Source organism: Antedon bifida, chromosome 4 (assembly GCF_963402885.1).
Source record: "Antedon bifida chromosome 4, ecAntBifi1.1, whole genome shotgun sequence".
In the NCBI taxonomy this organism is placed as follows: Eukaryota; Metazoa; Echinodermata; class Crinoidea; order Comatulida; family Antedonidae; genus Antedon; species Antedon bifida.
Window position 1 is genome coordinate 20520983 of NC_136229.1, and position 27257 is coordinate 20548239.

At 33.6% G+C, this 27257-nt stretch overlaps 4 protein-coding genes across 5 annotated transcripts in view; 2 read left to right on the plus strand and 2 right to left on the minus strand.

The window, feature by feature from the left end:
- The first annotated feature begins 48 nt into the window (after positions 1 to 48).
- Positions 49 to 3400, plus strand: LOC144841094 (ubiquitin carboxyl-terminal hydrolase 1-like). Its single transcript, XM_078697278.1, has 6 exons — positions 49 to 142; positions 512 to 630; positions 759 to 1121; positions 1216 to 2195; positions 2424 to 2622; positions 2834 to 3400. The coding sequence occupies exons 2-6, from the start codon at positions 527 to 529 to the stop codon at positions 3216 to 3218; spliced, it is 2031 nt and encodes a 676-aa protein (XP_078553404.1). The 5' UTR covers positions 49 to 142; positions 512 to 526; the 3' UTR covers positions 3219 to 3400.
- A 42-nt stretch (positions 3401 to 3442) lies between these two features.
- Positions 3443 to 10342, minus strand: LOC144841095 (DNA polymerase delta subunit 2-like). The gene is made up of 11 exons (XM_078697279.1): positions 10257 to 10342; positions 9455 to 9654; positions 9236 to 9357; positions 8840 to 8963; positions 8589 to 8703; positions 5363 to 5558; positions 4912 to 4992; positions 4610 to 4767; positions 4125 to 4252; positions 3939 to 4040; positions 3443 to 3850 (listed from the first exon to the last, which is right to left on the minus strand). Exons 2-11 carry the CDS (start codon positions 9642 to 9644, stop codon positions 3675 to 3677), a joined length of 1392 nt encoding a protein of 463 aa, XP_078553405.1. The 5' UTR covers positions 9645 to 9654; positions 10257 to 10342; the 3' UTR covers positions 3443 to 3674.
- A 198-nt stretch (positions 10343 to 10540) lies between these two features.
- LOC144841116 (uncharacterized) lies at positions 10541 to 13961 on the plus strand. Its single transcript, XM_078697305.1, has 5 exons — positions 10541 to 10673; positions 11289 to 11532; positions 11643 to 12029; positions 12251 to 12471; positions 12662 to 13961. Exons 2-5 carry the CDS (start codon positions 11313 to 11315, stop codon positions 12827 to 12829), a joined length of 996 nt encoding a protein of 331 aa, XP_078553431.1. The 5' UTR covers positions 10541 to 10673; positions 11289 to 11312; the 3' UTR covers positions 12830 to 13961.
- Positions 13962 to 14210: 249 nt separating this feature from the next.
- Positions 14211 to 27257, minus strand: part of LOC144841114 (zinc finger ZZ-type and EF-hand domain-containing protein 1-like) — a 28797-nt gene continuing 15750 nt past the window's right edge. Inside the window, exons 41-71 of one of the 2 annotated variants that reach the window (XM_078697304.1) lie at positions 26891 to 27016; positions 26564 to 26694; positions 26101 to 26261; positions 25663 to 25804; positions 25428 to 25479; positions 24991 to 25104; positions 24656 to 24699; positions 24136 to 24255; positions 23250 to 23786; positions 23000 to 23103; positions 22723 to 22796; positions 22529 to 22610; positions 22061 to 22251; positions 21793 to 21964; positions 21366 to 21497; positions 21146 to 21254; positions 20946 to 21016; positions 20734 to 20850; positions 20409 to 20591; positions 20190 to 20290; positions 19601 to 19753; positions 19263 to 19344; positions 18613 to 18882; positions 18206 to 18349; positions 17655 to 17823; positions 17322 to 17466; positions 16944 to 17063; positions 16402 to 16576; positions 15918 to 15986; positions 15669 to 15829; positions 14211 to 15245 (exon numbers count right to left, since the gene is read on the minus strand). In XM_078697304.1, coding sequence (XP_078553430.1) covers positions 15674 to 15829; positions 15918 to 15986; positions 16402 to 16576; positions 16944 to 17063; positions 17322 to 17466; positions 17655 to 17823; positions 18206 to 18349; positions 18613 to 18882; positions 19263 to 19344; positions 19601 to 19753; positions 20190 to 20290; positions 20409 to 20591; positions 20734 to 20850; positions 20946 to 21016; positions 21146 to 21254; positions 21366 to 21497; positions 21793 to 21964; positions 22061 to 22251; positions 22529 to 22610; positions 22723 to 22796; positions 23000 to 23103; positions 23250 to 23786; positions 24136 to 24255; positions 24656 to 24699; positions 24991 to 25104; positions 25428 to 25479; positions 25663 to 25804; positions 26101 to 26261; positions 26564 to 26694; positions 26891 to 27016 — 4246 coding nt within the window. In that variant the 3' untranslated portion in view covers positions 14211 to 15245; positions 15669 to 15673. Of the gene's footprint in view, positions 15246 to 15668; positions 15830 to 15917; positions 15987 to 16401; positions 16577 to 16943; positions 17064 to 17321; positions 17467 to 17654; positions 17824 to 18205; positions 18350 to 18612; positions 18883 to 19262; positions 19363 to 19600; positions 19754 to 20189; positions 20291 to 20408; positions 20592 to 20733; positions 20851 to 20945; positions 21017 to 21145; positions 21255 to 21365; positions 21498 to 21792; positions 21965 to 22060; positions 22252 to 22528; positions 22611 to 22722; positions 22797 to 22999; positions 23104 to 23249; positions 23787 to 24135; positions 24256 to 24655; positions 24700 to 24990; positions 25105 to 25427; positions 25480 to 25662; positions 25805 to 26100; positions 26262 to 26563; positions 26695 to 26890; positions 27017 to 27257 lie in introns of both variants that reach the window. The other variant, XM_078697303.1, reaches the window with a different exon arrangement.

Below are 27257 nucleotides of genomic sequence, written 5' to 3' on the forward strand. Positions count from 1 at the left end.
AGAAAAATTATTGCTATAAAATTAAATTTATTCAAACAATATTTTTAGTAGCTTAGGGATACCAACTGTGATGGCGGGGAAATTCTGATTGTTGATCGAATTGAAGTATTTATTTTGTTTTTTAGTTCGACACAATTAGGAGGTATGATGTGACTTATTACTGTGTTTTAATTATACTTTTATTAATTATTTTACTATACTGAGTTTTTAAATATGATGAAATGTTTTTCAACAATATATTACAGGTTTTGAAACTTTTAGGCCTAGTAGGCTAGTAGGCCTAGGCTAGGCCTAAAAGGGTAGGGTAGTAGTAGTAGGCCCACCATTTTCAAGTTCAACTGCTCTATCTAGGTCTAGGAGTGGACAGACTGAAACGCAGCCGCGTCAGCCTTGTTATGTAGTAGTCCAGCAGACTAGGCCTACAATTTAAATTTTTTTTTTTCAATATGAAAACAATTTATTTTGTTTAATTTAATGTCTATTTTAATTTAAACATTTATTTATATAATAGGATAATTTATTGATAATGAAGAGAATGGCAAACAAACTTTCATTAAAAGGTAAACTGTCATTGAAGCGCAGTAAACCAGATGTAGAAAATTCAAAGAAGGGTGATGAAATAACTAAACAGTAAGTTATTTGTTTCTAGAGTAAGAGTTTAAAGCTACAATTTATTTCCTGCTTTTGTATACTAATAACTGTTTTTCAAATTAACTCATTCTACAGTCATTTTGTAAATGTAAATTTTTGTTTTGCAGAGATGAAGATTTAAAACCAAAACTACTAGAAAGTCTTGAGCCTCCACCACCCTATACTGGCCTACAAAACCTTGGCAATACCTGCTTTTTCAACAGTGTGGTTCAAGCCTTGCGTTACACACCTGGCTTCACACAGGGTATCAAGGACCTATCAGAAAAAATAAAGAATGTGGAGAAAGAAGAGGAAGAAAATATGTCTAATGGAAATTACGAGACTCCTGGTGTTACCAACTACATGCGGTTCCTTGCACAATTAGATAAACTGTTTTATTCAATGCGTAAAACAGAGGAACAATATCTGGAAGATCTTGAAATACAATCTAGTTTATCCGTTTATCCTGAATACCTTCTCAACAAACTTAAGTATGTTTTTTATAAAGTCAAAAAATAATAAATCTTGAAACAACAATAAACAAGACTAGATCTGTACACATTATTTTCTTTTATTCTTTTACAGAACAATAAAGCCGATGTTTGAAGGTTATCTCCAGCATGATGCACAAGAGCTTCTCTGCTGTATCCTGAGTATCATCCAAGATGCCTGCCAACAATTGAAGTCTAGGCATAAAGACCAAAATACCCCTGAAGGAATCTCTGGCAAGGTTGTACACTGCAGAGGAATCGGCACAGAGGGCAAGCTTCTTGGTGGAATCAAGGCAGCAAAGAGTGTGCCAACTACTAAGTTAGAATATATACCAAGGCCTAGCAGTAGCTCTGTAACAAGAAAGAATTCACTCGAACCTGATAGTGTACCAGTGACCTCTGAAGGCCATGTTCAGAAAAAAACACTTGGTATAAGGAGGCTCAAAAGACCGTCCAACCAACCAACTATATCTATGTTTGGAATTAAACAAGACAGTAATGCAGTAGATAAGCCTGTTGAATCTAATGATGTCTGTAATACAGCTAAAAAAATAAAAGTAGATACTGCACAATCGAATGATGTTGAACTGCGTAGTAAAGCCAAAAAAGTTGAAAGAAAAGAAAATAAACCAAAGACAAGTTCTAAAACAAATAACGGGTTACTAAAAGTTAAAAAAGGTAGAAAAAGTGGAAAAAAGGAAAAGCTTATTAAAAATGTTGTAAAAACTGAAGAGAATAAGTCTGTAAAGGGTGATTTAAAAGTGAAAAAAGAATGCACACTTGAAAAGCATGATGAAGAAAATTTGATGGAGGTGTCTAGCGGCTCAGAAGAATCCAAATTAATAACGGAAAAACCAGAAGAACGACATCAAGTTCCAGCAAAAAAGGATGTTGTCTCCAACTCAACAGCAGTCACCAATCAGTATGACTTTGTAGAACGACTGTTTCAAGGCTTGGTTTTATTGAGAACCAGATGTAGTGAGTGTGAAGAATTTAATGAGCGCACCGAGGATTTCCAAGAGGTGGGACTACCTGTCCAGAAGGTGTCAGATGTTTGCAGCAGTTCCTCAAATGGTGAGACTACTTTAGTGAAAAAGAAACATAATGTTAGAATAATGCAATTAAATGTAGTAAAAACTCTGTACTTGTCTACACCGATAAACGTTTAAGTTTGTCAAGAGTAGTTCTCCAAAGTTTGCTAGTGAAAACCAAATTGACAAACTTTAGGAAACTGCAGAAAACAATACGTTGCTTACTAGGGTAGACTAGGTTTAAACCTCTTCTAACATCTTGTTTTTGCAGATTGTGGTCTAACACCAACTAACCTTTCACTTAGCTGGGCTTTGTCCGAGTATACATGTACGGAACGACTGACTGACACAAATAAGTATTTCTGTGAGCGCTGTTTGCAGCACAATGAAGCTGAAAGATCGGTATTATTTCACAAGTTACCAACTATTTTAATTTTCCATCTTAAGAGATTTTCAACAGTTTTTTCAGGGTAAGTACTATAATAATACTTGCACCAGTGCGCCCTCTGTTGGTGTTCGTTGTATCGAGAATTATTAAATTACATTATTCGTATTACATCGGTCTATGTGTGATCTGTAGAGTTGTGGCATATAAACCTTCAACCATATTGGCGACTATTTATGTACCTACCTGAAAAAGTCTAAACAATGAATTAACATTTTCTTTTACCAATTTTCCAGGTTTTATCAAGATGGTTCAGTGTCGAAGATCAATACGCACCTTGCAACACCACTGACTCTAACATTGACAGCTTGGTGCAGTACGGAATGCAAACAGCGCCATCAGCGGTATGAACTTTATGCGATCGTAATGCACAGTGGTACAACTAGCTCTAGTGGACATTATGTATGCTATGCCCGCGTACCCTCATATAATGTCAAACACTTAGAAACCAAAGAGACCTCAAGTGCTGTAACAACGAATACTTCAACATGGGCACGATTTGATGATGATATGGTTGAGGTTTTGTCCGAAGAAGACATTAAATTGCTTCTTTGTCCAATACCCAGCGTCCATCATTCCTCAACACCATATCTACTTTTCTATCGTGACATTACAACATAACAATTTCAGGTGAACATGCATCATTACTGATGCCCTCCCTCATTCAGGCAACTCAGTATTTTCAACAGGGATGATTTAAAAAATTGTTAAAAACTTTTTTTTTATAATAGATAATATAAATATATAATTAATTTTGTATGTTGTTAGTCTGTGTATATTTTTAATAAAAGAAAGTTATTATATTATTGTGTACTTTCATTCTGAAAATAGTAGACTGGACAAAGTTTGTTTTTCTTTAGAAAAAGTCTTTAATAAATCATTTTTGTGCATAGTAAAGTACAGACATTAAACAAATTTCCTCAATCTTATTGAGGTCTCAAATTTATCAGAAAATGGACTAGAATAGTTAGGGCTGATGTCATCTTGTACACCAGGTATGGTTTGCCTTATAAGGAATCTCCTCATTTAAATATGCAAATTAATTGTATTCATGAAATGGTAATCAGAAAATCTGCATCATCGTTTTGCACCCACCTCTTCATCTACCATATCAACATCAGATGCTTGCTCTGATATGTCAGTGTCAAAGGTTAAAGGTTGGCATTCCATAGTTCGAAGGTTAACTAGTACACATGTCCGTGTAGTGTGGAATTCTGGGATACATATTAAAGTGACTTTCTTGCCTAGCGAATCTGAAATAATAAAATATATCAAAGTTATTAAAATTGGAATTTATATCGACATATTATATAATTTAAAAGTTTTACAATATTCTCTCACCTGTCCATCGCTTAGTTTGAAACTTTGGTTGGTTTCCGGTAAAATAAATATGAGGGCAGTGTTTGATGATAAAGGGGTCATCGTTGAAATATGGATAACAACCTAATTGAAGAAACAACAGTTGGTAATTATCATTATCCAGTGACAGAATCTTGATGAGATCATGGTATCAATACCTGAACTAACCTAACAAATCTGGTGCAGTTGGTGCCACATGACCGGCCTTGAGTGTTGTTTCTAGGATTTCCATTCGGTCATCCATCGTTGTTGTCCTATAGATACTTTCTACATTTTGGCCTGATGTACCACAGAATCTAAAAGAAGGTTTGAAGTACATTAGCACTTATTACGAGATAGTACCTCTTGGTTCCTAATAGGATGTGACATTTACGACATAGTTATATACTACTTGCGTTGCATTCCATCTGACATTGTGTCCTATATAAACTCATACAGTAACTTTGATAGAAAGTATGGTTTCACACTTTAATTTGGGACACAAAAGTCATTTGTGTATCTTATTACTCACTGTAAGCATCTAATGTAATTTTATTGGTGTGGAAAGAGTATTATCTTGGGAACTTTTCATACTTACAGTACACACTACAATAAATCCCTGGGACCTTACAGTGGAAAAAGGGTCTTAGATGTCATAAAATAAGAAACGTTACCTAAAACCACCTATTGTTGCCTCATATGGATTTGTTACAAGATTGAGGGATGAGTAGAAGCTAGCCCGGGGAAACATGCAACGGTGAAGTGGCTGTTGAGGTAGAGTGTAGTTGGCTGGATCCTGTTCACCGGGCATTATGTCAACTGGAATTGAGCTCTGAACAGATTAACGAGAAATTACATAAATTGGTATGGAGAAACTCTGTAATAAAATCCATATACTGTAAAATATATTGCAAGAATGCAATTGACAGTAAGGTTACCCAGTAGAGGGTTTTACTTACGATAAATGTTTACTCACCACTAACTGTGCTAGAATATCATCCAAGTTCCTCACAGCTGCACTGCTGATGGGGGATGTATTTCTTGTCAAATATTTAGCCTATATAAAATATAATAATAACTGAACACATGCAGTTCTATAACAAATCTGACTACAGTCAACTCTTCCAATACTAGACACTCTTGTGCTGGCTTAATGTGTCTGGTTTTCCGGAAAGTCTGGTATTCGGAATGTATTTCTAATGGTAAAAATAAATTTGGGACCTTTTGAACCTCAAGAAAAGTCTGGTATTGGGAGAGTCTCCAGTTGTCAGAGAGTCTGGTATTGGGAGAGTCGACTGTATAATAAGTAACATACAGTACTGAAGAAGAAAGAAGTTGTTTATGTATTTGAATAGCTAACAATAACATCAGATTAATTCAACTTAAATAGAAAATATTTGTAATAACTGAATTTTTAAATTTCTCACCATGGACATAGCGTCTTTGGTTTTAGCATTAGAGCTGAGACTGTTGCCAGCGACGATGACTTGTACAATGTTTGCTGTCATCTTTTGATCCTCAATGTTGCCTAGATTACCTGTAACCATGTCAATCATCATTTGAAGGTTCAGTAAGTGTTGATCCTCCGAACCAATGCCAAGTCCAGACATAAGGAGTACGGACCTGCCCCAGAAAAATAAAGTACTTTTATAAATCTGTTCTTTATGAGAGGGAGTATGACTATGGTATAATGATAAAGAGAGAAGAAAATGTGAGAGACCTGTCTGTGCTTCTATGACTATGGAATAATGATAAAGAGAGGAGAAAATGTGAGAGACCTGTCTGTGCTTCTATGACTATGGAATAATGATAAAGAGAGGAGAAATGTGAGAGACCTGTCTGTGCTTCTATGACTATGGTATAATGATAAAGAGAGGAGAAATGTGAGAGACCTGTCTGTGCTTCTATGACTATGGTATAATGATAAAGAGAGGAGAAATGTGAGAGACCTGTCTGTGCTTCTATGACTATGGTATAATGATAAAGAGAGAAGAAAATGTGAGAGACCTGTCTGTGCTTCTATGACTATGGAATAATGATAAAGAGAGGAGAAATGTGAGAGACCTGTCTGTGCTTCTATGACTATGGTATAATGATAAAGATAGAAGAAAATGTGAGAGACCTGTCTGTGCTTCTATGACTATGGTATAATGATAAAGAGAGGAGAAATGTGAGAGACCTGTCTGTGCTTCTATGACTATGGTATAATGATAAAGAGAGAAGAAATGTGAGAGACCTGTCTGTGCTTCTATGACTATGGTATAATGATAAAGAGAGAAGAAAATGTGAGAGACCTGTCTGTGCTTTTATGACTATGGAATAATGATAAAGAGAGGAGAAATGTGAGAGACCTGTCTGTGCTTCTATGACTATGGTATAATGATAAAGAGAGAAGAAAATGTGAGAGACCTGTCTGTGCTTTTATGACTATGGAATAATGATAAAGAGAGGAGAAATGTGAGAGACCTGTCTGTGCTTCTATGACTATGGAATAATGATAAAGAGAGAAGAAATGTGAAAGACCTGTCTGTGTTGCTATCCTTATACATGATGCTTACTCATTGCTTTATCCTTCAAATGGATGTACTATGATTGGTACACTATTCGAAAAGACTAGGGAAATGTTGCCTGGTGTGCTGATCATGGTTTGGTAGATGAAGCAGTGTGGCTGCCACGGGTCCTCGTTAATATATACTGTAAATCTTCCAATTGTAAACCTGGGTTATTATTCTTTGATTGTTTTTTAGGGTGGGTTACTATTAGAAGAGGGGTCACTATTAGAGTACTGGGTTACTATTACTAATCTTAAATTAGGCACCTGAAAATAGTAACTCACCCCCAACTTTTCCGGTCAGCAACTCAAAATAAATAATAAAAATGTATGAATAAACAAATTTGGTTGAACTCTAACTTTATTTTATAAACTCAAAAACACTCAATCCTCCCCCACTCCCGAGATCAACATGCATTATCTTCTTATTTTCAAAATAAGGCTGCATCATAAGTTTTTGTGACCCATGGGGGTTACTATTAGAGTAGTGGGTTATTATTATAGATTGATTTATAAGGTGGGTTACTATTAGAAGCTGGGTTACTATTAGAAGGGGGGTTACTATTAGAGTGTGGGTTATTATTATAGATTGATTTATAAGGTGGGTTACTATTAGAGTGTGGGTTATTATTATACAAATAATGAATGTTTATGAGTGTAATGGTACAAATAATGGCATGAGGTGAATGATGAAAGGATATATATCAACGAGGCAACGCCGAGTTGATATTAACCTTTCATCATTCACCAAATGCCATTATTTGTACCATTACACGAATATAAAACATTCATTATTTGTTTTATATAACATCTTAAATAGATTCCTGTCATTTGAATCAAATAAGGTAAGGTAGCCCTACCCAAAGGCCTACATTTCATTCACATTGATTAAAAACAGTAACATCTGGTTTTTAATATTATATTAAATGTTATATTTATATGGATTTTATAAACACACCTACTTTAGTGTTAATTATGTCAACAAACGACCAAACAATCTTCGGCCTAGCAAGGCTAAAACGCCTAGACTAAGCCTAATACTAGCATGGCCTAGGCTAGACCTAGTAGCCTAGTACTACCTTGGCTGAAAGGCAAAACTTCGACAGACAATTGGAACTTATCTAGGCTAATTATGGTTTTTCCAACAATTCCACGTCTTGTAGGGATGTCCCCATTAATTAATTAAAATCCTAAAAACAATCTAAAGCTAATTTAAATGCCTTTTTGAATGAAATTAGTACATATATAAGTCCAAATCGTACACAAATATCTGCTGCTGTTGCATATCTCGCGGTGGTGTTTACAAATGAAACTGAGACCAGACGACAGGTGGCGCTGTTGTATTTCACAGTAATTTGTATACTAGATTTTTTTTCATCCTCGAAACGTTTTTTTTTTCGTACACAAAAATGTTTCAAAAAGTACTATTAAATGATCGTTTAATAGTGCGTACTATTGCACGCCATGTGACCCACAATCGTCCAATAAAATGACAGGAATTTATTTAGGTGTTATATAATATAGATTGATTTATAAGGTGGGTTACTATTAGAAGCGGGGTTACTATTAGAAGGGGGGTTACTATTAGAAGGTGGGTTACTATTAGAGTGTGGGTTATTATTATAGATTGATTTATAAGGTGGGTTACTATTAGAAGCGGGGTTACTATTAGAAGGGGGGTTACTATTAGAAGGGGGGTTACTATTAGAGTGTGGGTTATTATTATAGATTGATTTATAAGGTGGGTTACTATTAGAAGCGGGGTTACTATTAGAAGGGGGGTTACTATTAGAAGGGGGGTTACTATTAGAGTGTGGGTTATTATTATAGATTGATTTATAAGGTGGGTTACTATTAGAAGCTGGGTTACTATTAGAAGGGGGGTTACTATTAGAAGGGGGGTTACTATTAGAGTAGTGGGTTATTATTATAGATTGATTTATAAGGTGGGTTACTATTAGAAGCTGGGTTACTATTAGAAGGGGGGTTACTATTAGAGTGTGGGTTACTATTAGAAGATTTACAGTATACATTTGTATGTTTTGGACAGTGAAACAATCTAAAATTTAAAGTAATAGTAACTTGACTCCATTCCAACTTACCTATCTTGCTCTGGTGGAGTAGCTGGTATTTGTGATGGTAGATCTACAAATGTAATATCTTCAACTTCAAATTTACTTGAATTGTCTTCTTTGCCTAAAACAGCTACAATTGTGCCTAAAAAGAGAAAAAAGTCAATCTAGAATACTGTATTGTTCACAGATTTGGCCTGTACATGTCTTATATCGGAAAACAGACAATCCATGTCTAGTTAAATATATCAGCAAACTAGTCATGCATGACATACTCTTACCTATGACTGCCTTGGATACATCAATGTTTCCGACCAATGATATTCGTTGCAAATCATCTTCTAAAATAAGTGTGTCTGAGTCACTTATGTATTTTTCTCTGCTTGGCTGTGGCATTAAATTATGCTAAAATATAAAAAATTATTAAGATAAAATTAATTTTTTTAAATTTATAAACCAGTGGTATTGCGTAATAAATTGTTATATACCATTAAAAACATGTAATACTAGAATTTCAAGAAAAACCATACTACCATACAAAAACCAACATATTAGGCTAGCCCAAGGCTGCCGGGTATTGGGATAGTTTTTTGTTGGGTGTTGAGAGTTGATGTATTCCTATACGGGTATGGATATTGTATTCCTATATTATATTTAATAGATTGCCAACATCATACCTCATCGCTGATTTCTTTGAGAATATTTGGACGTAACTCCATACTTTTGAATATCGTTCCTATCACACAACACCTTTCATCTTTTTTCAATTCAAACAGTTTACAAATATTAATACTATTTCCTGAAAGAAAAAACAAAAACATTATAAAATGTACATTTGATAGTATAAAAATAAAAATTGTTAATGACAAAAATTGCAAGTTAAATTAAATTATTACCCCATTTTCTTTGGATTGTATTTTCAAGTGTTGGATAAAAGCATTTAAGTCGCTGTGCGTATAAATGCGCATATTGCCGACTATAGTTGCGATCTTTGATGATGAACTGGTCACAATGACTATGATAATCGCTTGTTCCTCTCGACAGTTTTAATTGCTCGTCTGTCGGATTACACATTAATTCTGACATCTTGATTCACCTAACAAAAAAAAAATGTTTTTTAATGATTTCAAATTATGCTTGCGAGTCATGAATCTACATTATGATTATACAACATACATAGCAGTGAATGATGAATTTATTTTATTTTACCTCGCATTTCATCAGTAGGAAACCCCCACTACTTACAATACAGAATATAAACAATAAATATAATATAAAATTGTAATATTAAGATAGGCCTCGCCTAGTACAGGCCTAACTAGCTAGAAACTAATTAAAATATTATAAACATTTATTTATACAAAAAATACAATAATTAATAATGCAGTACAAATAAACAGCATATTTTGTGTATATGAAGAGTATGTTGGTATTTGAGGCACATCTTTATAACACCTTTTAAGCTAGGCCTGATAGATAGTAGGCGACAGACATGAAATGTAGTGCCAGGATGCTTTTTTTGTCGGTGACTACCTTTTCAACGAATCCAGAGGAAGTGATCATTCTAAACAATTAAAGCGTTTAGTAAGGTTTATGAATGTGAAAATTCAAATTTCTGTATTGCATAATTAAGTAGTCATTGTATATTTAAAAAGATTATTAGATATAATAATTATGCCATTTTTAATCAAAACATACAGTTAGATGTAATGTAACGGCTAGGCCAACCAAATAGATTTCACGTTTCGCGGACTTCTTGTTTTGATGGCGAATTGTGATTCGCGCCACGCCTGTAAATGTTTTTTTAATGTTAGTATTTTATTAATTTCAAAGCGATTTTTCAGAGATATTTTTAATTAAAAAAGCATTGAGTAAATAATTTTATTTTCTGACTATAGCATATTTAAATACTTATAATTATTATAGGTTCTTATTTTGAAAATTTCATTTTATATTGAAGCTTGAAACGAGCTTATTGTTTACATTTTGTTACAGCTGATAAACTAACTGCGCAATGTGTCTTTGTTTACATCTGGAGCTGACCAAAACATTGCAATTGTCTTGATATTTTATGATTTTACGTGTATTTATGCTAGATATTTATTATGTTATTAGGTAAGAAATGTATTATTGTTTATTTAGGTCGTATTACACTAGCAAACATTCAATACATTTCAAGAAACGGGATGTTTTATCCGGATGACAAAATCGTAATTTCTAATTTTGTGGGTTATGATGTAACGACGAATTGTAGACAGTATTTTGACAGCTTGTCATAACATGGCTTCTTGTTCATTGATTATATAAAGGTTTTAGATTTTGCTGGTTACGTGTAGCCACTCTACACTACCTGCTACCTTATCATGACTTTAAAAACAACCATTCCATTGTTTTCTCCTTGATCGATGACGTCATGTACATTATGTAAATTAGGATGTTGTGGTCACCATATTGTCACAACACTTATGTAATATCCTAAGTAGCTTAAATTAAATTTAAACATTATTTTCTTAAAATGTATTAATACGGTACAGTAAATATAAGAGTGCCGAATACCTATAGTATATTAAAACAATATACTCTATCTCTATTATTTTATATTTATAATTCGTTATCTTTTTTCAGGCAAGAAGAAAAGTTTATGGTGACTAATTGAGCAGAAAGATAAGAATGTTTCAGCTGGAAGTATATAAATAAAAATACATACCACTTTCAAACTTTTTTTTTCAGCAAAGAGTTTTAAAACCAACTTCAATGTTTAACGTAAGGAATCGGTTGGTCCAAGCTGAGCATGTCAGCTCACCTAAAGTACACTCAGAAGAGGCTCATGTCCAAGTCGGCAGAGATGCAGAGAAAAGTTTCCTCTCTGCTTTAGAGAAACGTGGTGTGAATAAAGGCGACGTATTTTGTGGCTTGCGTGTACCAGATGAATTTCAAACAAGAAAACATGAGATTGATTTGGTTGTTTTGACAGGTATGTGAGTGAACTATCAAACCTCTTCTTGTGGTCATTTTATATAAGTACAGTATAAAGTTGTGTCCTTTTAAAAAAAAAAATTGTTCCAAAAATATTTGTTTTCACAGGAAATGGAATTTATGTCATTGAAGTAAAAAATTGGTCTGGAGCTATACGAGTGAGTAATGATGGAAAAAGCTGGATTCAACATAAAAACGACAAAAGCTCTGGACACGCAACCATTGAATATGATTTAAAACACGACAATGTCCTCGACAAACTCAAGCTTCGTGCAAATCTGTTACGCAATCACTTAATACGCAAAGACGTTTGCTTACCATCGAAAGTGTTTCATTCGTATGTTGTGTTTATGAATGATCGTGTAAGCTTGCCTGATGACATAGCATCATTAAAGGAGGTGATCTTGCCAGAACGATACAATCAGTTTTTGGAATCGTTTCAATTTACATATTTATCGACATTAAGAGATGCTATTATACCCGGATTTGTTTCAGGTATAAGAATCATGGCTTTTTTGTTTCCATTCCATTGTTTTTTGTTTACCAGATACATGCATGCTGCAAATATTTCCATCCAAAATATTTTTTTTCACTTTAAAACTTTTAAGGTCTCAAACATTGGAAATATGTGTGTGGATAATTTCATAAGCTCCTTAAATTTACAAGTGTATATTTAATATTTATTTATTAATTCATTCATTATTTTCTCATTGTAGGCCAGTTATCATATAGTACAATGGAGTGTGCAAGGACTGTCTTAAAGTCTATTGGTACATGGGATGTGATACAACTAAATGGGGGAAAGCAATTAGTTGGGGATTTTAAAAGCGGCAGCCAAATTGCACCGAATCGGAGAGAAACAGAAAAGTTGCAATTTGTTCATCAACGTAACACAATCACAGCAACGCTTTGGGCGATACTTGGGTATACACCACAGGTAAATATAGGGATCACTCTATAATTTCATCTAATCTTTTCATGACATGCAACATTTCTGTCACAAAATAGGCCGAAACCTCAAATCCATTTTTGGACGTACCAGATAGAAGTTCGGCTTTAAATTCAAATATTTTATCAAATATAAAACAGTTGTACAATTTTTAAGATTTATTTTCCCGTTTTTGCAGGTTTCTGTGTCAATGCTGCAACGTGGTGGTACCGGTTGGTTATGGAATGCCAGCAACGGTACCATTAACATCCCGTACAACATGAGCATAACGTTTCGAATGGCAGGAGATGAAATGGACTCGCAAATACCAGCGAATGACATTGACTATATTCAAATTAGTATATAAAATTATTTGATATATAAACATACGTGATGTGTACTATTGACTTTAAGTATTTTAACAAACTTTTGAGGTGTAAATAAAATGAAATTTGTCCTGTATATAACTTGCCAATAATATTGTACAAGTTTGCTACGAAAAAAATGTCCAGCATTGTGTTTGAAGAATTAAATTACGGGGTTATTTATTAGGTTATGACTGTACACTCCATTTTGAATAATTTAAAATTAAATAAATTTTTAAAAGTAAATAACAAAATTCACAGATATGCAATATTAAAATTTGTAAAGCCTTTTTCAAATGAAATTTAAATTGTGATATTTTTTTAACAAAATAAAAATCATACATAACATAGGTTTTACTATAAAAGTAGCCTACCGTTTTGTATGTAAATATTGGCATTTACTAAACATATTTATCTCTGTTCGTAATTTAGAGTTTGATATATTTGAAGAAGTTGTTTTCAATGTAAATGCACTATTTAAATTTAATATTTACTTGACAAAAATACTGGTTTTTAATAAGAAATGATTTACATAAAGTTTGAAAAGAACAGAACGAATTATGATAAATTATATATGTAAATATTTTAAGTATGTGGTGTGTGTTTCCCATGATTTATTTTAGGAATTTTGTAGAAAGAAAATGTTGTGTCTTTCACAAACTCAAGGTCTAGAAAACTTTTATAAAAAATAAGTAATACATATTTCATTATTTTGGAAGTTATAAACAAGTAACTAGCTGTACAGTGATGAATAATTGACTTTTTATTTATTAAAATTTAAATATTTAAATGTAAAAATGTGCTCAGAATGCAATGCAAAGTTTTTCCAAGGGTTGTGAGTAATAATTAATCATTTTTGTCAAGTTGGTTAGAAGCACAAATATTTATGTGTTTAAAAGTAAAAAATTTGTGTGTGTGGTGGTTGCTATGGTTGTACTTCTTGTTACTATGAAGGTGTTATTAGTTGCCAGGATACATCAGTAAAGTGATGAATTTTAGTTTGTGATTCTGGCAATTTTGTTCAGCAGGTCTGATTATTTTTTGCATGTGTGCATTTTAGGTGTTGTTTGAATTGTACATAGAGATGAGAGAATGAATTAAAAACATGTTTCTTATGAAAATATCTTGTATTTTGTTTTCTATATCCGAATGTTGAAATAATTTCATCTGGATTAAAGTAATTTAAGTGCGATTTTTGTTGTTGATAATAACAAAAAATAAGGATAAAATTACAAAAATATGAATGCTCCATTCGCCTTCTCAAGCTGTTGTCAGACAATCGTGGATCGATGACAAGGATTTTTGGAATTCTGTTGTTTCTGTTACAGCTGATTGACCGACTCAAAATTACAAGAAAAAATCAATTGTTTCAGCAAAACTATATCATTGTAACATTTGTTTAAATTTTGAATTTATTTTCGCACAAAACCATGTAATACTATTCATTTAAAACCAATAAAAAAATGAAATATAAATTTAATAAGTAAATGTTAAGTTTATGCATACTGTATTCATGATTGTTTACTAATGTATACGTTTTGTATAACATGATTTGCATATAATACAAAGGTGACGATATAAGAAAAACTAACTTTTGATTGAACTATAACTTTAAATATGTTTCGTATTTGGAAAACAAATGAACTACAAATTTAAAAAATCTGTGTGATATTATTTGGAAATTATAGTATAAAGCTCTGTCTACACTATCAAACTAGTTTGACAAAAAAGGTGATGTGCCCAAATATGTTAGTGATGACATCATCGTGTCCAGATAAGATATATTACTACATATTAATGAATAAATTTCTTCAGTATCTTTCCTAGAACGACTGAATTCATGCAAGTGTCCAATGCAACATATTTGCATTTTTAACATTACAAATGTTAAATAAAATAATTAGTTTCAATTTATAATAATACTTATTTTATATCAGTGATCTATACAAACTTTAATACATTATTTATGTAAAATATTTACTCATTATTACTAATAAAATCATTTCATATTTTCCCTACACCGCAGAAAAAGAATAGTGTTAATTACCAATTACACATTACTACATTAGAATATAGAAAATGGAGAAAGTGAGTTTAAATCGAGAGCTCAAGTTACAATCGCATCAGCTGCTCCAACTAAACAAAAGGCGGGCACATTAGAGGCTTAAATTCTAAAGCAGGAGGGTCAGACTGGCCTAGAGTGAACCAGTAAACTGTTCTGTGGTGATACTCAAGCATGTACCTGTTATCTGTACATTGCAAAATAAACCTACCATAATTAAGGTTATTACCTATACTACCCGTCAGTTGGACAAACATTGTAGAAATGCAATATTTGAAGTGTAAACATTGTGGATCATAATATCTCCATTTCCATCCATTTCAATCAATCTTACATATTTTGTTGGGAACTTTAACCTGGGAAAAATAAATTATTTAGATTAAATTTTTAGTTAATTTATTCAATGATTAGTTTTTTAATGTTTTTTTTAAAGCATGATTTGAAAAAATAAGCCCACAAAAAACATACTGTATTTGAACATTGTGGTTTTGGTGAGCCTAAAGCTCTGTCTACATTATCCAATTAGTTTGACAAAAAAATGTGATGTGCCCAAATATGGTAGTGATATGCTTAATATAGTAGTGATATGACATCATCATGTCCATATATGGGCACATAAAGTTTGATAGTGTAGACAGAGCTTAAGGAGTAGCAGATGGTGCACAAGGAGCATGATGATGAAGTGCGTACTACTTACATAATACTACACAAAATATATGCATAAACGAAAATTAGATATATATAGATGAAATAATTATAAACAAATTTGGAGTATTTACTGTTATCACTGCTTATTGATGAAGTTATTAACAGGAAATGGCATAAGTGGTGTCTGAAATAGAGGAGGTTGTCCTACTACGAGTCCCATCTGCCGAAACGCCTCAGATGCTTTGTTTGGTATGCCCAAAGCTAGTCCCAAAGAAGCAACATTGCACACACCCTGTATGACAAAAATAACCACATTTTGAATTAAATTTACCTCATACTACAAACTAATTCAATATTCTTGTTTTGTTTGTATTCCATACCTGAAGAGCACTTTTTCGCAAATCTTCTGTAGGTATCATTGCTAAAACATAATCTTCCTCAGATGATTCCTGAAAAAAAAAAACAATATATATATATACTGTACAGGCATTAGAGATATAGTGGAAATTAATTAACTGTAAATGGTGAAGATGAGGAAATCTGTGAGATTTAGAAAAAACCGCCTCGACCATACATCAAATTTGTAATACAGATGTCCGCAATCACGTAACCGGGATTTGCTGAGAGGTGGTTTAGTAAAAAGGGTGTGTGGATAGAGAGGGTCAAAAGTACAGGATCTAAATCAGTATGTAGATTAATCATCGAAGTAGAATATTGTGGTCTAAAGCTCTTGTCTACACTATCAAACCAGTTTGACAAAAAATGTGTGATGGACACGATGACATCATATTTGGGGGCATCACAATTTTTTTCAAACTAGTTTGATAGTGTAGACTGAGCTTAAAAAACCAAAGTATCACTTACCTTAGCTAGGTCTTCCACCACCAGGAACAGCTCTGTGAGAGCACAGTGTGCAGGTGGCAGGCATTTCAAGGTATCGGACTGCTTAGAATCCATGGCATTCAACAAGACCCAAAGCGGCTTCAATAAAGTCAGGTCTGGTAGCTCCATTACTTTCTGTGATGCACCATCTTCACAGCTGCAAATGAAATACTATCTTAGTCATGAATAATTCATGAGTCTACTAGGTCATGTAAATGTATTATGTACAGGCAGGGAAGTTGGGATGTGACTCCTTCCTCTATTCCTCAACACAGTTTAGTGATTTCTAGGTACAGGCCACAAATCAATTCATAGGTCCAAATGTAGGTCATTTTGCCTTATTATTGAAAGCTCAGGGTATGTGTCTACACTATCAAACTTTGTGACAAAAAATGTGATGTGCCCATTTATGGACATGATGATGTCATATCACTACCATATTTGGGCATATAACTACCACATTTGGGCACATCACACTAGTTTGATAGTGTAGCCTTAGCTTTATCAAATATTATCAAACTTACCTTGATGTAGCAGCTTGCAATAGCCTTAGCATTAGCTGAATGGCTTTTAGCCTCTGCTGTCCAGTCTGACAACTTGCAACATGGACCAACCATGACCAAACCTCATTCACAGGAATGTGACTGTAATTACAATAAAAATGAAGATTTATTCAAAACTGTTTGAACACCAGAAGATTTTTAGAGTTCTGTCTACACTATCAAATTTGTGTGACAACAAAAAATGTGATGTTCCCATATATGGACACGGTGATGTCATATCACTACAATATTTGGGCACATCACATCTTTTTTTTTCAAACTAGTTTGAGAGTGTAGATCAGGCTTAACACATGAGGGTTATTGCAGCTCTACACATACAGTAACATACTGAGAACTTGCCTGGCTTTAGACGAGTTGCTAAGGATTTCATTGAGCAGAATGTGACCTGTAATGAATCGACCTAGTTGACCTCCTGTGACTGTAAACTTGTAGCCCCAATCATTGTTACTACAATCAGAGGTGAAGCTGTAGTGAAGTGTGTCACCTGCAAAAAAAATGAAGTTTATGAAGAAAACGTTGCCAGGGCGTGGCCTCCCAGTGAACATGCTAAAAACACAAGCCCAGCAAAAAGAAAAGAACTCCTAACTGGCACAAGATACTAGAACAACAATCTTCATTTATACTAAACAGGTTCTGTTGAAATTATTCTGAAAATTGCTACCAAAAACAGACCTGGCATTTCGAAGTTGACAAAGTTGGATGATCCTCCACTGAATGTACGGATGTCATTCTTCATCTTGACATCAGAAGCCATCGTCAGGAAATCACACCCTTCTTCTGTTGCACACTGTTCATCAAATTTGACCGAAAGATACATAGCTCCCGGAATGTGAACACTTCCCTGTGGAAAATTTAGAAACACAAATAAAGCATATTGAAAAAAAACTTTTGTTTTAATGCATAAACAAAATAGATTATTCACATTTTGACATGGATATCTGGTCATGGTGTAATGTACAGTATTTAATGTAAATACTATGTAAAAAAGATATGTGCATATCCACAGTTATCGACTAGCTTGCGATTTGTGACTGAAGACCAAAGACCAACTCAGATCAATCTATGTGCTGTTGGTTGTTGTCTGGACCCAGAAACCATCAAACATGTGTTGAGGTGAGGAGTGGGGACACATGCGCACAATATTCCTACATGCGCACAATGAATAAACTAACATGATGTAGTTTGATCGTCAGTCGTTGCAACTAAATAACAATTAATGTTACCTTCTCTGAGCTATCATTCTTGTAGTTATGCGCCGATTCTTTTGTAACACTCAACATTTTGTTTTCCTCCATGAAAGTGCAAGCAGCAGTTGCTAAGGACCAGAGAAGTTCATTTTCGCAATGCTCAACTATATTGCGAATAGACTAATAGAAAAATAAATTACATTATTTAACAAAAGACAAAACATGTGAAATATCAAGGTTAGTAAGGCAAATGTATATGTTAGGTTTCCAGTACAGCATGTGCTTCTAAAAAAGAAATAAAGTAAGGTTGATAATGTCTCAAGTCAAGTATTCTAGTACAAGACTGTTCTCCCAGACAACTCAATCCAGGACCATAATCAGACATTTCTAATCTCCAGAACAATAACTTAGCTCCATAGGAATATAAATATATAGAAATTTACCTTTGCAAACATCTCCTTTTCCTCAGCTCTTTGCAGAAGATCTAGAACACCTACGAAATGAGCGTGATCCGTGCAACCAAAGAGCTTTAAGCTGATTGGATGACCATCTGGCCAATCAGCAAGCATGACAGCTAGGACATGTCTTGCGTAGAGTATCGCAACAGCTTGGTTGACTTTGTGAACAAATTCTCTTGATCCAAGTTTGCTGTGTTTTTCAAGCTCTTTCTTTAAAAGCTCTGCACTTTTTGTTCTTCGTTGTTTTTTAAGACTCTACAGAAACAGAAATAAACAATATTTTATTGCGGTACTTATACTGGAAATGAGTATGTGGGAATGTCAGTCAAGAAAGATATCAGAGTCGCCTTAAGCTCTGTTCAGCAGAATGGTTTGTTGCTGTCAAGAGAGAGACCCACTTACTTAGAAGAATATCCAATAGAGTAAGTTTCTGCCTGTCACAAGATTCTACTTAAGCTACTGTATGTTCTGTATTATGGTCTCATGGCAAGAAAATCTTTTTTTAATATAACCATTTACATTAACTTACTCTAGATTCTGTACTCAACGTTTTTATGATTGAAAAATTTAACATTGCCCAAAACTGATTTTAAAGTTACTACTGCATAAAGTTAGATTCTACCACATGCTATTACCTGTTGAAGATGGTTTTCATTGACTGAAATCAGCACATTCTCTACTTCATTGGGTTCTGGAATTGCAGTGTTTGTTTTTTTCCTAAGCAAGGAAAATAATCTGTTAGAAAAAATATAACTAAGGTTTAAATAATAATTTGTTTCATCTATTTTCTTTCAATAAATAAGTGGTGAAATTAGTGTTATTATATATTTTTTTTTATGTCAGCACTGGTCGGGCCTAATATATCTTTTTTTCAGAAATTGTGGGGTATAATACATAAAAACCCATTATTTCCGTATATATTATTGTTGATCATGGCCTCTTTAAATAATAATAATATTTAAGTGACTATTACTTTGTTTTCAACTTGGATGGTACGTAGCAGACGGCACCAGCATCAACTGCTTTTGCTTCAGACATATCTTCTTCTTTGCCCTTTCCTTTTCTCTGCCAATTCTTTGACAGTTCCAAAACTTCATCGCTCACAAGGAAACCATCATGCTTAAAACTTCGAATAAAATAATTGATTGTTATCTATTTATTCTTTAGACCTCTTCAGTATAAAGCTCCGTCTACACAAAAAAATATAGTGTGCCCATATATGGACATGATGATGTCATATCACTACCATGTTTGGGCAAATCACTACCAAATTTGGGTACATCACACTAGTTTGATAGTGTAGACAAAGCTTTAGACTGTTCTCCCAGATGGTCCAGTCCATGACCAGGATCTGCACACCACAATACTATTTTTGATCGTAGTTCTTTATCATTCACATGACCAATGTATTACGATACAAGCAATATGGCACAGACAAGTCTTGAACCCATGCTTCTCATATGCTAGTCTGAAATCTCTTACCATTGTTTCATATCATTCTCTGAAAGGTCTATATAGCACCCAATATTCCCAGGCAGTCCCAGACAGTTTAGTTTACTTACCTTTTCTCAATTGCAATTAGAAAATCTGTAATACTTTGACCGCACGTTTCAAACAGCGCTCTCAGATTTGGAAGTGGGGCTTCCAGCGCATCATGTGCAGCCTGTATATTTAGAAATTAAAAACAATAATATAAACAATCAAGCAGATATAAACATGTAATACTTCACATTAGGTCGAGTCACAACTGCATCACATTCGCACCACAACAAGCTTCTTACCTGGATACAGGTTCGTTTGTAATCATCCAATCCTCCTAGAGGATCCATTCCAACTGAATCAAGTGGTGATGTCGCTGAACTCGCTTCTGTATCCTCATCTACATCTTCTGTGTCTTCAACTTCTTTGGTGCTGTCTACATCTCCAGATTTCTTTTCAGCAGTGTATAATTTAATCGAAAATATCTAGAGAAAGAAAAGTAAATATAAAAGGCTTTGATAGATATTGATCTATTGACTATAAATCAAAATATGGACCATGGTCACATAATCTAAATAACACGCTAGTGTTATTACTATTGAAAAGCTTATGAAAATACAACTATACCTCAAGATCAGAGAGTAGCCATTGACGGTTGAACTTTGTAGGTTTGCTGGCAAGGAACACAAGTAAAGGCATCAGATTTTCATTAAGTATCATCTTAGTATTTGCATCATTGCATTTCTGAAAAATGAGTTTACAATTTGAGATTAAATCTAAATATAGAAATATATGCTTAATGTTGGTGTGAGCATCAGATAGTAATATTTGAAACTTACCCTTAATGTTGCAAGTACAGACTTTAAAGATAGACACAGCACCCACACTTCCTCAACAGTCAAGACATTTCCTGAAAAAAAAACAAATTATGAATGTTAAAATCATTTTCATTAAATTAAAGGACCCTTTCAAACTAACTTAAATATAACCTAATTCAAATTATCCACCTACTGGTCATTTAAGGTCAATAAATCTTTACCTTGTTTGATTTGATTAATCAATCGTTTGGTAACTCCAATAAAAGTGGCAAAATGTGTAGTCTCGGATGTTCCAGGAGTAATCTGTAATTCTAGCATATATTCCTTTATCTGAAATGATATACAAAAGAATTATTCTTTCAGCTTAATCTTTTAGAGCTTTCCCTCTTTCTGATATTAAGCATTTATATTATTTATGTTCATTATTATGTTCTTTTCTACCTCTTTCTTCTTTCTTGAGTCGACATTCACAACAAGGGCTCGTTGTTTGATGGCATAATGTTTGATGATAATCACATCAGTTCTGTCACCTGATGTTTCTTGGAGAATTGCGCAACTTCCATGACATGGCACCTAATAGAAATCATGAAAAGTTACAGTGAAATCAGTAAATCATATTATGTTCTTGACGGTTATCAGTATATTTTAAGATATCGTATCTTTATTGTAATCAATTTCTAGTCTAAAGCTCTGTCTACACTATTAAACAAATTTATGTGACAACAAAATGTAATGTGCCCATATATGGACATGATGATGTCATATTACTACCATATTTGGGCACATCACACTTTTTTGTCAAACTAGTTTGATAGTTGATAGTGTAGCTTTGAGAGTTTTCTTGTAATTGTTGGACATGTGCTCTTACTTGTGGAAAACCTGCTACAATAAACATTGAAAATATAGCAGCTAGGGCAGTGTTACCGGGTAGTTCCTGAATGCAGTCTGTAATGTGGGAGGCTAATACTTGAGACCATTGAGGGCAGTCTGAAAGTTGTTGTAGGATTCCAGCAACAAGGGATGCCCATTCTAGTCCACTCCTGAAAATAAAAAAGTAAATAGTTTTTTACAAATGTTAGTAGTATACAAAGTTATATGATAAAAAAACAATAAATTGTACTCTAAATTACTCTTACTTTTCTAAACATCTTGCTCCATAGGAAAAGAGAAACCGTATAGTCTGCTTGCCAGGACAGCAAATATCGGACAAAATCTCTGATTGAGAGACACCTATACCGGGTTTTGATGCTGCGTCTGTCTGAGTTGACTCTGTGTCAATGGTTGTCATAAGGTCACTTAAGGACTGGGCAAGGGCTGAATCTGCAATCTATATAACAGAATTTTAATCATCACATAAACAAAACTAAATTGACAGAAACATAATATTTTATAGATTTGTAAAGCTCTGTCTACACTATCAAACTTTATGTGACCATATTTGGACATGATGATGTCATATCACTACCATATTTGGGAAAATCACTACCATATTTGGGCACATCACACTTTTTGTCAAACAAGTTTGATAGTGTAGACAGTCGAGCTTTAAATAGATATTGGTAAGCTTCTTAAAAACAACAGAAATAAACATGACAGTGACTTACTTCAGGACTTGTCTTGGCCAGTAATTGGCCCAACAGTCCAACAGCCATATGTTGGTCAGTTGTATCATTTCCAAAGCTATCTCTATGGAAGGAAATATTAAAAATAGTAATTTTTATCTTTTCAGAGACTTTTATATGCCTTAAACTTGGACTTAAATGGAGTAGATCAATAAGAGAGTTAGTGAGGTACTTACTTAACCCATTTAAAAAGGATTGGTAGAGCTCTTTCCAGTTGAAACTGAACTCGTCTTGTAGTAACATCAGAATCCTATGGAATAATTAGTTCAGTCATTGTATTTCACAAGGCTACTATTACATTATAATTATGTGCAAAAACACCAAATGCAATAACGTCAATTCAGCACTAGTTCTGCCTTTGTATTTTTATATTTCATTGTTGTTTTTATTGAATAAAGATACCAAGATATATAATATTTCCAGAGCTCAAATAACAAAAGTGCAAAAACTTACCTGGTTAACAAGTTTCAACATGGCTCCTAGCAATCCCAGAATCCTCTCTTGGGAACACTCAGCAAATGCATGATCAGGTGATATGACACTAGAAACAGGTTGAGCTGCAAAAATAATAATTTTATTATTAAATATATAGAGGTAGGTAAGAATAGTTAAAAAAACACTTTTTCTAGCATAATTATATTTTACCTTATGAAATCAATTAATTACTAAGAGAAATGAGAATGTATAGTAACTAAATCATCACCTTTCTTTCCATCATTTTTCTTAGGATTTTGCGAGTCTTTAGTTTTGCCTTCTTCTTTCTTCAATTCTTCTTTCACATCCACCTTCTTCTCATTTTCATTTATCTTAACCTCTGGGGTAGTTTTGCTAGTCTCAACTTGTTCTTTTTCATCAGATTTTGAAGTTTCAATTACTGTTTCTAACTTAGCACTATCTTCCTCATCTTTGTTTAACTTTAGAATATCTTCCTCTTTCTTCTCTTTTTCCTCATTTTCAACATTTTTCTGATCCTCTTCACTAGACTTTTTCTCTATCGCTTCACCTTTTGTAGATGCCATCACATCATCTTTCCCATCCTCGACAGACTGCGTTTTTTTCTTATCTTCAATTGATTTCTCCTTTTCTTTTTCATTTTTCATCTTCGCTTCCTTCAATTTTCTCTTCTTCTTGTCTGCCAATGATGCAATGTTGGTTTTGTGTTGCGTCATGAACTCTAGACTTTCTACAACCAGGTCCACGCATTGCTTGTATATTTGCTTACTGTAGCAATTTTGTATACCTAAATATAGATAAAAATAGAAAGTTATAAAACTGTAAGTTGTAAAACTACACATTTGTTGTGTAAGCATGTAAAGTCATAGTGCCCATCGGCCACCGTTGGGTCACCATACTTTTACACAAAAAACATCCCTCTAGGCAGTGGCGAGTAAAAACAATGGTGGGCAAACCTGCTGACTTATTAACCTTTGTATACTCAATATTAACAATAATAATAATAATAATAAGATAAGTAAATTAATAAAGTTATAAATTTAGAAATTCATAACAGACGTCTGAAATGATTATACCACTATCATGTATACAAATTATTTCTAAAAGTATAAAAACTATGGCATTAAAATATCTACCTTTCTTGCGATTTTCATTCTCTGTGTTTGCTACGGACAGTGATAAGGCAGAAAATTGTATCCAAGCATGGTGATGACTGTACGTGTTGAGTTGACTGCTATCTTCACTACCTGTTAAAACTGTAATAGAAACAAAATGACATTTATTTTATATTTCTCTCTTTAATATATCTAAACTTTCTACTGTAATAGCCTTTGTAGAAGTGTCTAAATCTAAAGCTCTGTCTACACTATCAAACTTTATGCGACAAAAAAAATGTGACTTACTACCTGCAATTCAACAAGCACCCACCATCGTTACATTCAAACAATTATTAAAAACTCATGTTTTTAATTTATCTTTTGACTAATTTCTCTCTGTATATTTTTGTTTGAATGTAAAGCACATTGGGGCTTTTAGTATAATGCGGTCTATAAAGCCTGACTTATTATTATTATTATATCACTTCCATATTTGGGCACATCACACTTTTTTTGTCAAACTAGTTTGATAGTGTAGACAGAGCTTTTATATACTTACTTATTTCTAATGGTATGATATCGACATCATGAGAAGCTTTATGACTATAAGGAAAACAAAATAGAATTGGTTAATCAATCCAAGAATAAATGATTGAATATTCATCCACCATGAATTTACTGTACTGTTGGCAATGGTTGAGACCTGTTTATACTAGGATGATAACAAATGATGATAAAATACACTTTAAGGAAATTAGAAGTATAGGATAAACATTTCTACTGTCTTCAATGAGATAATATTTTACAAAATCATGATCAATAAGAACAAATAAACTCTTGTATTCATATCAATTTTATTGGTTTTTGGATTTATGGTGCATATTTTTAACAAACCTTGAGGGGAGGTTAGAGGACAAATGACAGCCATAACAGAGGTCAAAGTCCTCACAGTCATTGCAGTGAACACGAGTACCAACGATGAATGATCCGCAATTGTTGCATTTAAACCTGTCAAAAGTAAATATATACATTTAGAAAACTTGGACTGATCTATATTTTTCTGAAGAAGTTTTCATTTGGAGAATAATGGAGTATTTGGAGAATAATGGAGCATTTGAAGTATACAGTAGAATCCCTATGAAGGAGATATCCTTAATAGCACTGGCTGTAGTAATAAAACATATACTTCTTCTTCTTTCTTTGTTTTGCTTCGCTGTCCCCATAATAGGGTTTCCCAAAAGAGGGTTCTATTGTAAATACTACAGGTAGAAAAAGACAGGTTACTGTATTAAAGTCTTTGCTTTAAACAATCTTTCAAAACATTCACTTACATCATATTAACAAGCTTGTGGCCATCTTTGTGTTTGCTTGGCTTTGCACCACCTATGAAAAAATGGATTGACATGACATCAAGTAAAAGAGAATGATGTAGGGTGCATACACAACGTCAGTGGATTAACGAAAACATACAACTAAAAACAAGTAGATGTTTCCAAAAAAGCAATAGAGAAAAAATATTAGGCACATTACAACACAGAGGAGAAAGATATCAGGTAAGATAATTACCAAGATAGCAGGTATTGCACAAGTCCATGTCTTCACAGTCCAAACAATGATAGCGACTTCCTGGTAGCAAGGTACCGCACCCATCACAGGTTATCTTAACAACTAGTAACTGACAAAATTGAGCAACAAACATGTGCATACACTTGAAAGAAAAAATAAAGAAGTTCAGTCTTCATGTTAAATTGCTAATCACAGCACTTCACTATTTGGTAAATATCTTTGGTAGTTAGCATCTATGGAATACCACAGTAAAACATTTAAGGGGACACGTACGGACACAATAAAGTGTCCCTTTAATAGGGGTTGGTCACAACGGTAAAACATATTTCTCTTTGTTTGTTTCACAGGAAAGCGTCCCTTTAATTATGGGTGTCCACTAAATATGGCTTTTCCCTGAATAGAGGTGTCCAAAATGAGGAGGTCTACAGTATTACTCACTCGTCTTGTGTCCAAATATTCTTTGGTTGCGATCTGTTTGAACCAAGTTCCGAAGTTATCACCCTGGCATTCGTCAAACCATCCTTTATGTTTATAGTAATCACCTAATTCCTTGACGTCATCCGGTTCTTTGGTTTGATGGCTGTAAAGACTTACAGCTCCTAAAATAACAAAGAAAAAGCAACAGAATTGATGTGATTGTAATGGGCCATTAATGAACTATATTTTCTGTATATACTTTACTTGACAGCCTCATCTCCAAGAGGTCCATTTTTGAGGAATTTTAAGTCGTTGATGCTTCTGCATACACAAAGATTGACTGTAAAGACTTCTTGCATACAGGTAGGTGAGAAACGGGGGATTGTATCAAGATTAGCAACCCAGTGAATCATGATGATACCAGGTCAATGTCTAAGCTCCCACACAGGGGCTTTAAACCAGTCCAGACTGGCACTAAACTTACTCTTGACGATGGTAAGTAACAGCTTTGGAACATTATTTTCGGCAAGAAACGCAAAATCGTAAGACTGCCAATCAACATCAAGAAGGTGGAGCAAACAGGCTTGGACGCAGTCAACTGCCAGCTGATCCAATCTATGAAAATAGTAACAAGAACATTAGCTTCTAACAGGTTAATATAATTAAGTTTCCTGTTTCTTGTTTTTTCTCATTCATGTAGGTCACTTATTGTCAAAGTGTATGTCTTTTTACAATAGAGATGTACCATAAACAACACAGATATACTGATGTCTTTCATTGCATATCAAACTGAATGATTGTTTTAACATACCGATCATTTGGAGATGCCCAGTTGTCCTGAATTGCATTAGTCAAAAGCTGAACTAACGCATAGTATGCTTTACGAACTTTAGTCTCAAGATCAAGACCACACCCATCTATAAAAACTGCATAATGACTGAAAAAGAGAAATTTTAAATAATCAAACAAAAATGCTTTTTAGGATGATCAAATATATCCATTATCGAAAGTTATTATTATTATTATTATTATTTATTTATTTATTTATTATCATTATTATTTATTTATACTGAAGCTCTTCAGTCAAAGACTGGTCTCCCAGAGGGCACAGTTATGATCAGTGGCTGTGTGTGTACTAGTACACCGGGATAACCCCCTACTTGTCTCGAAAGATGTAC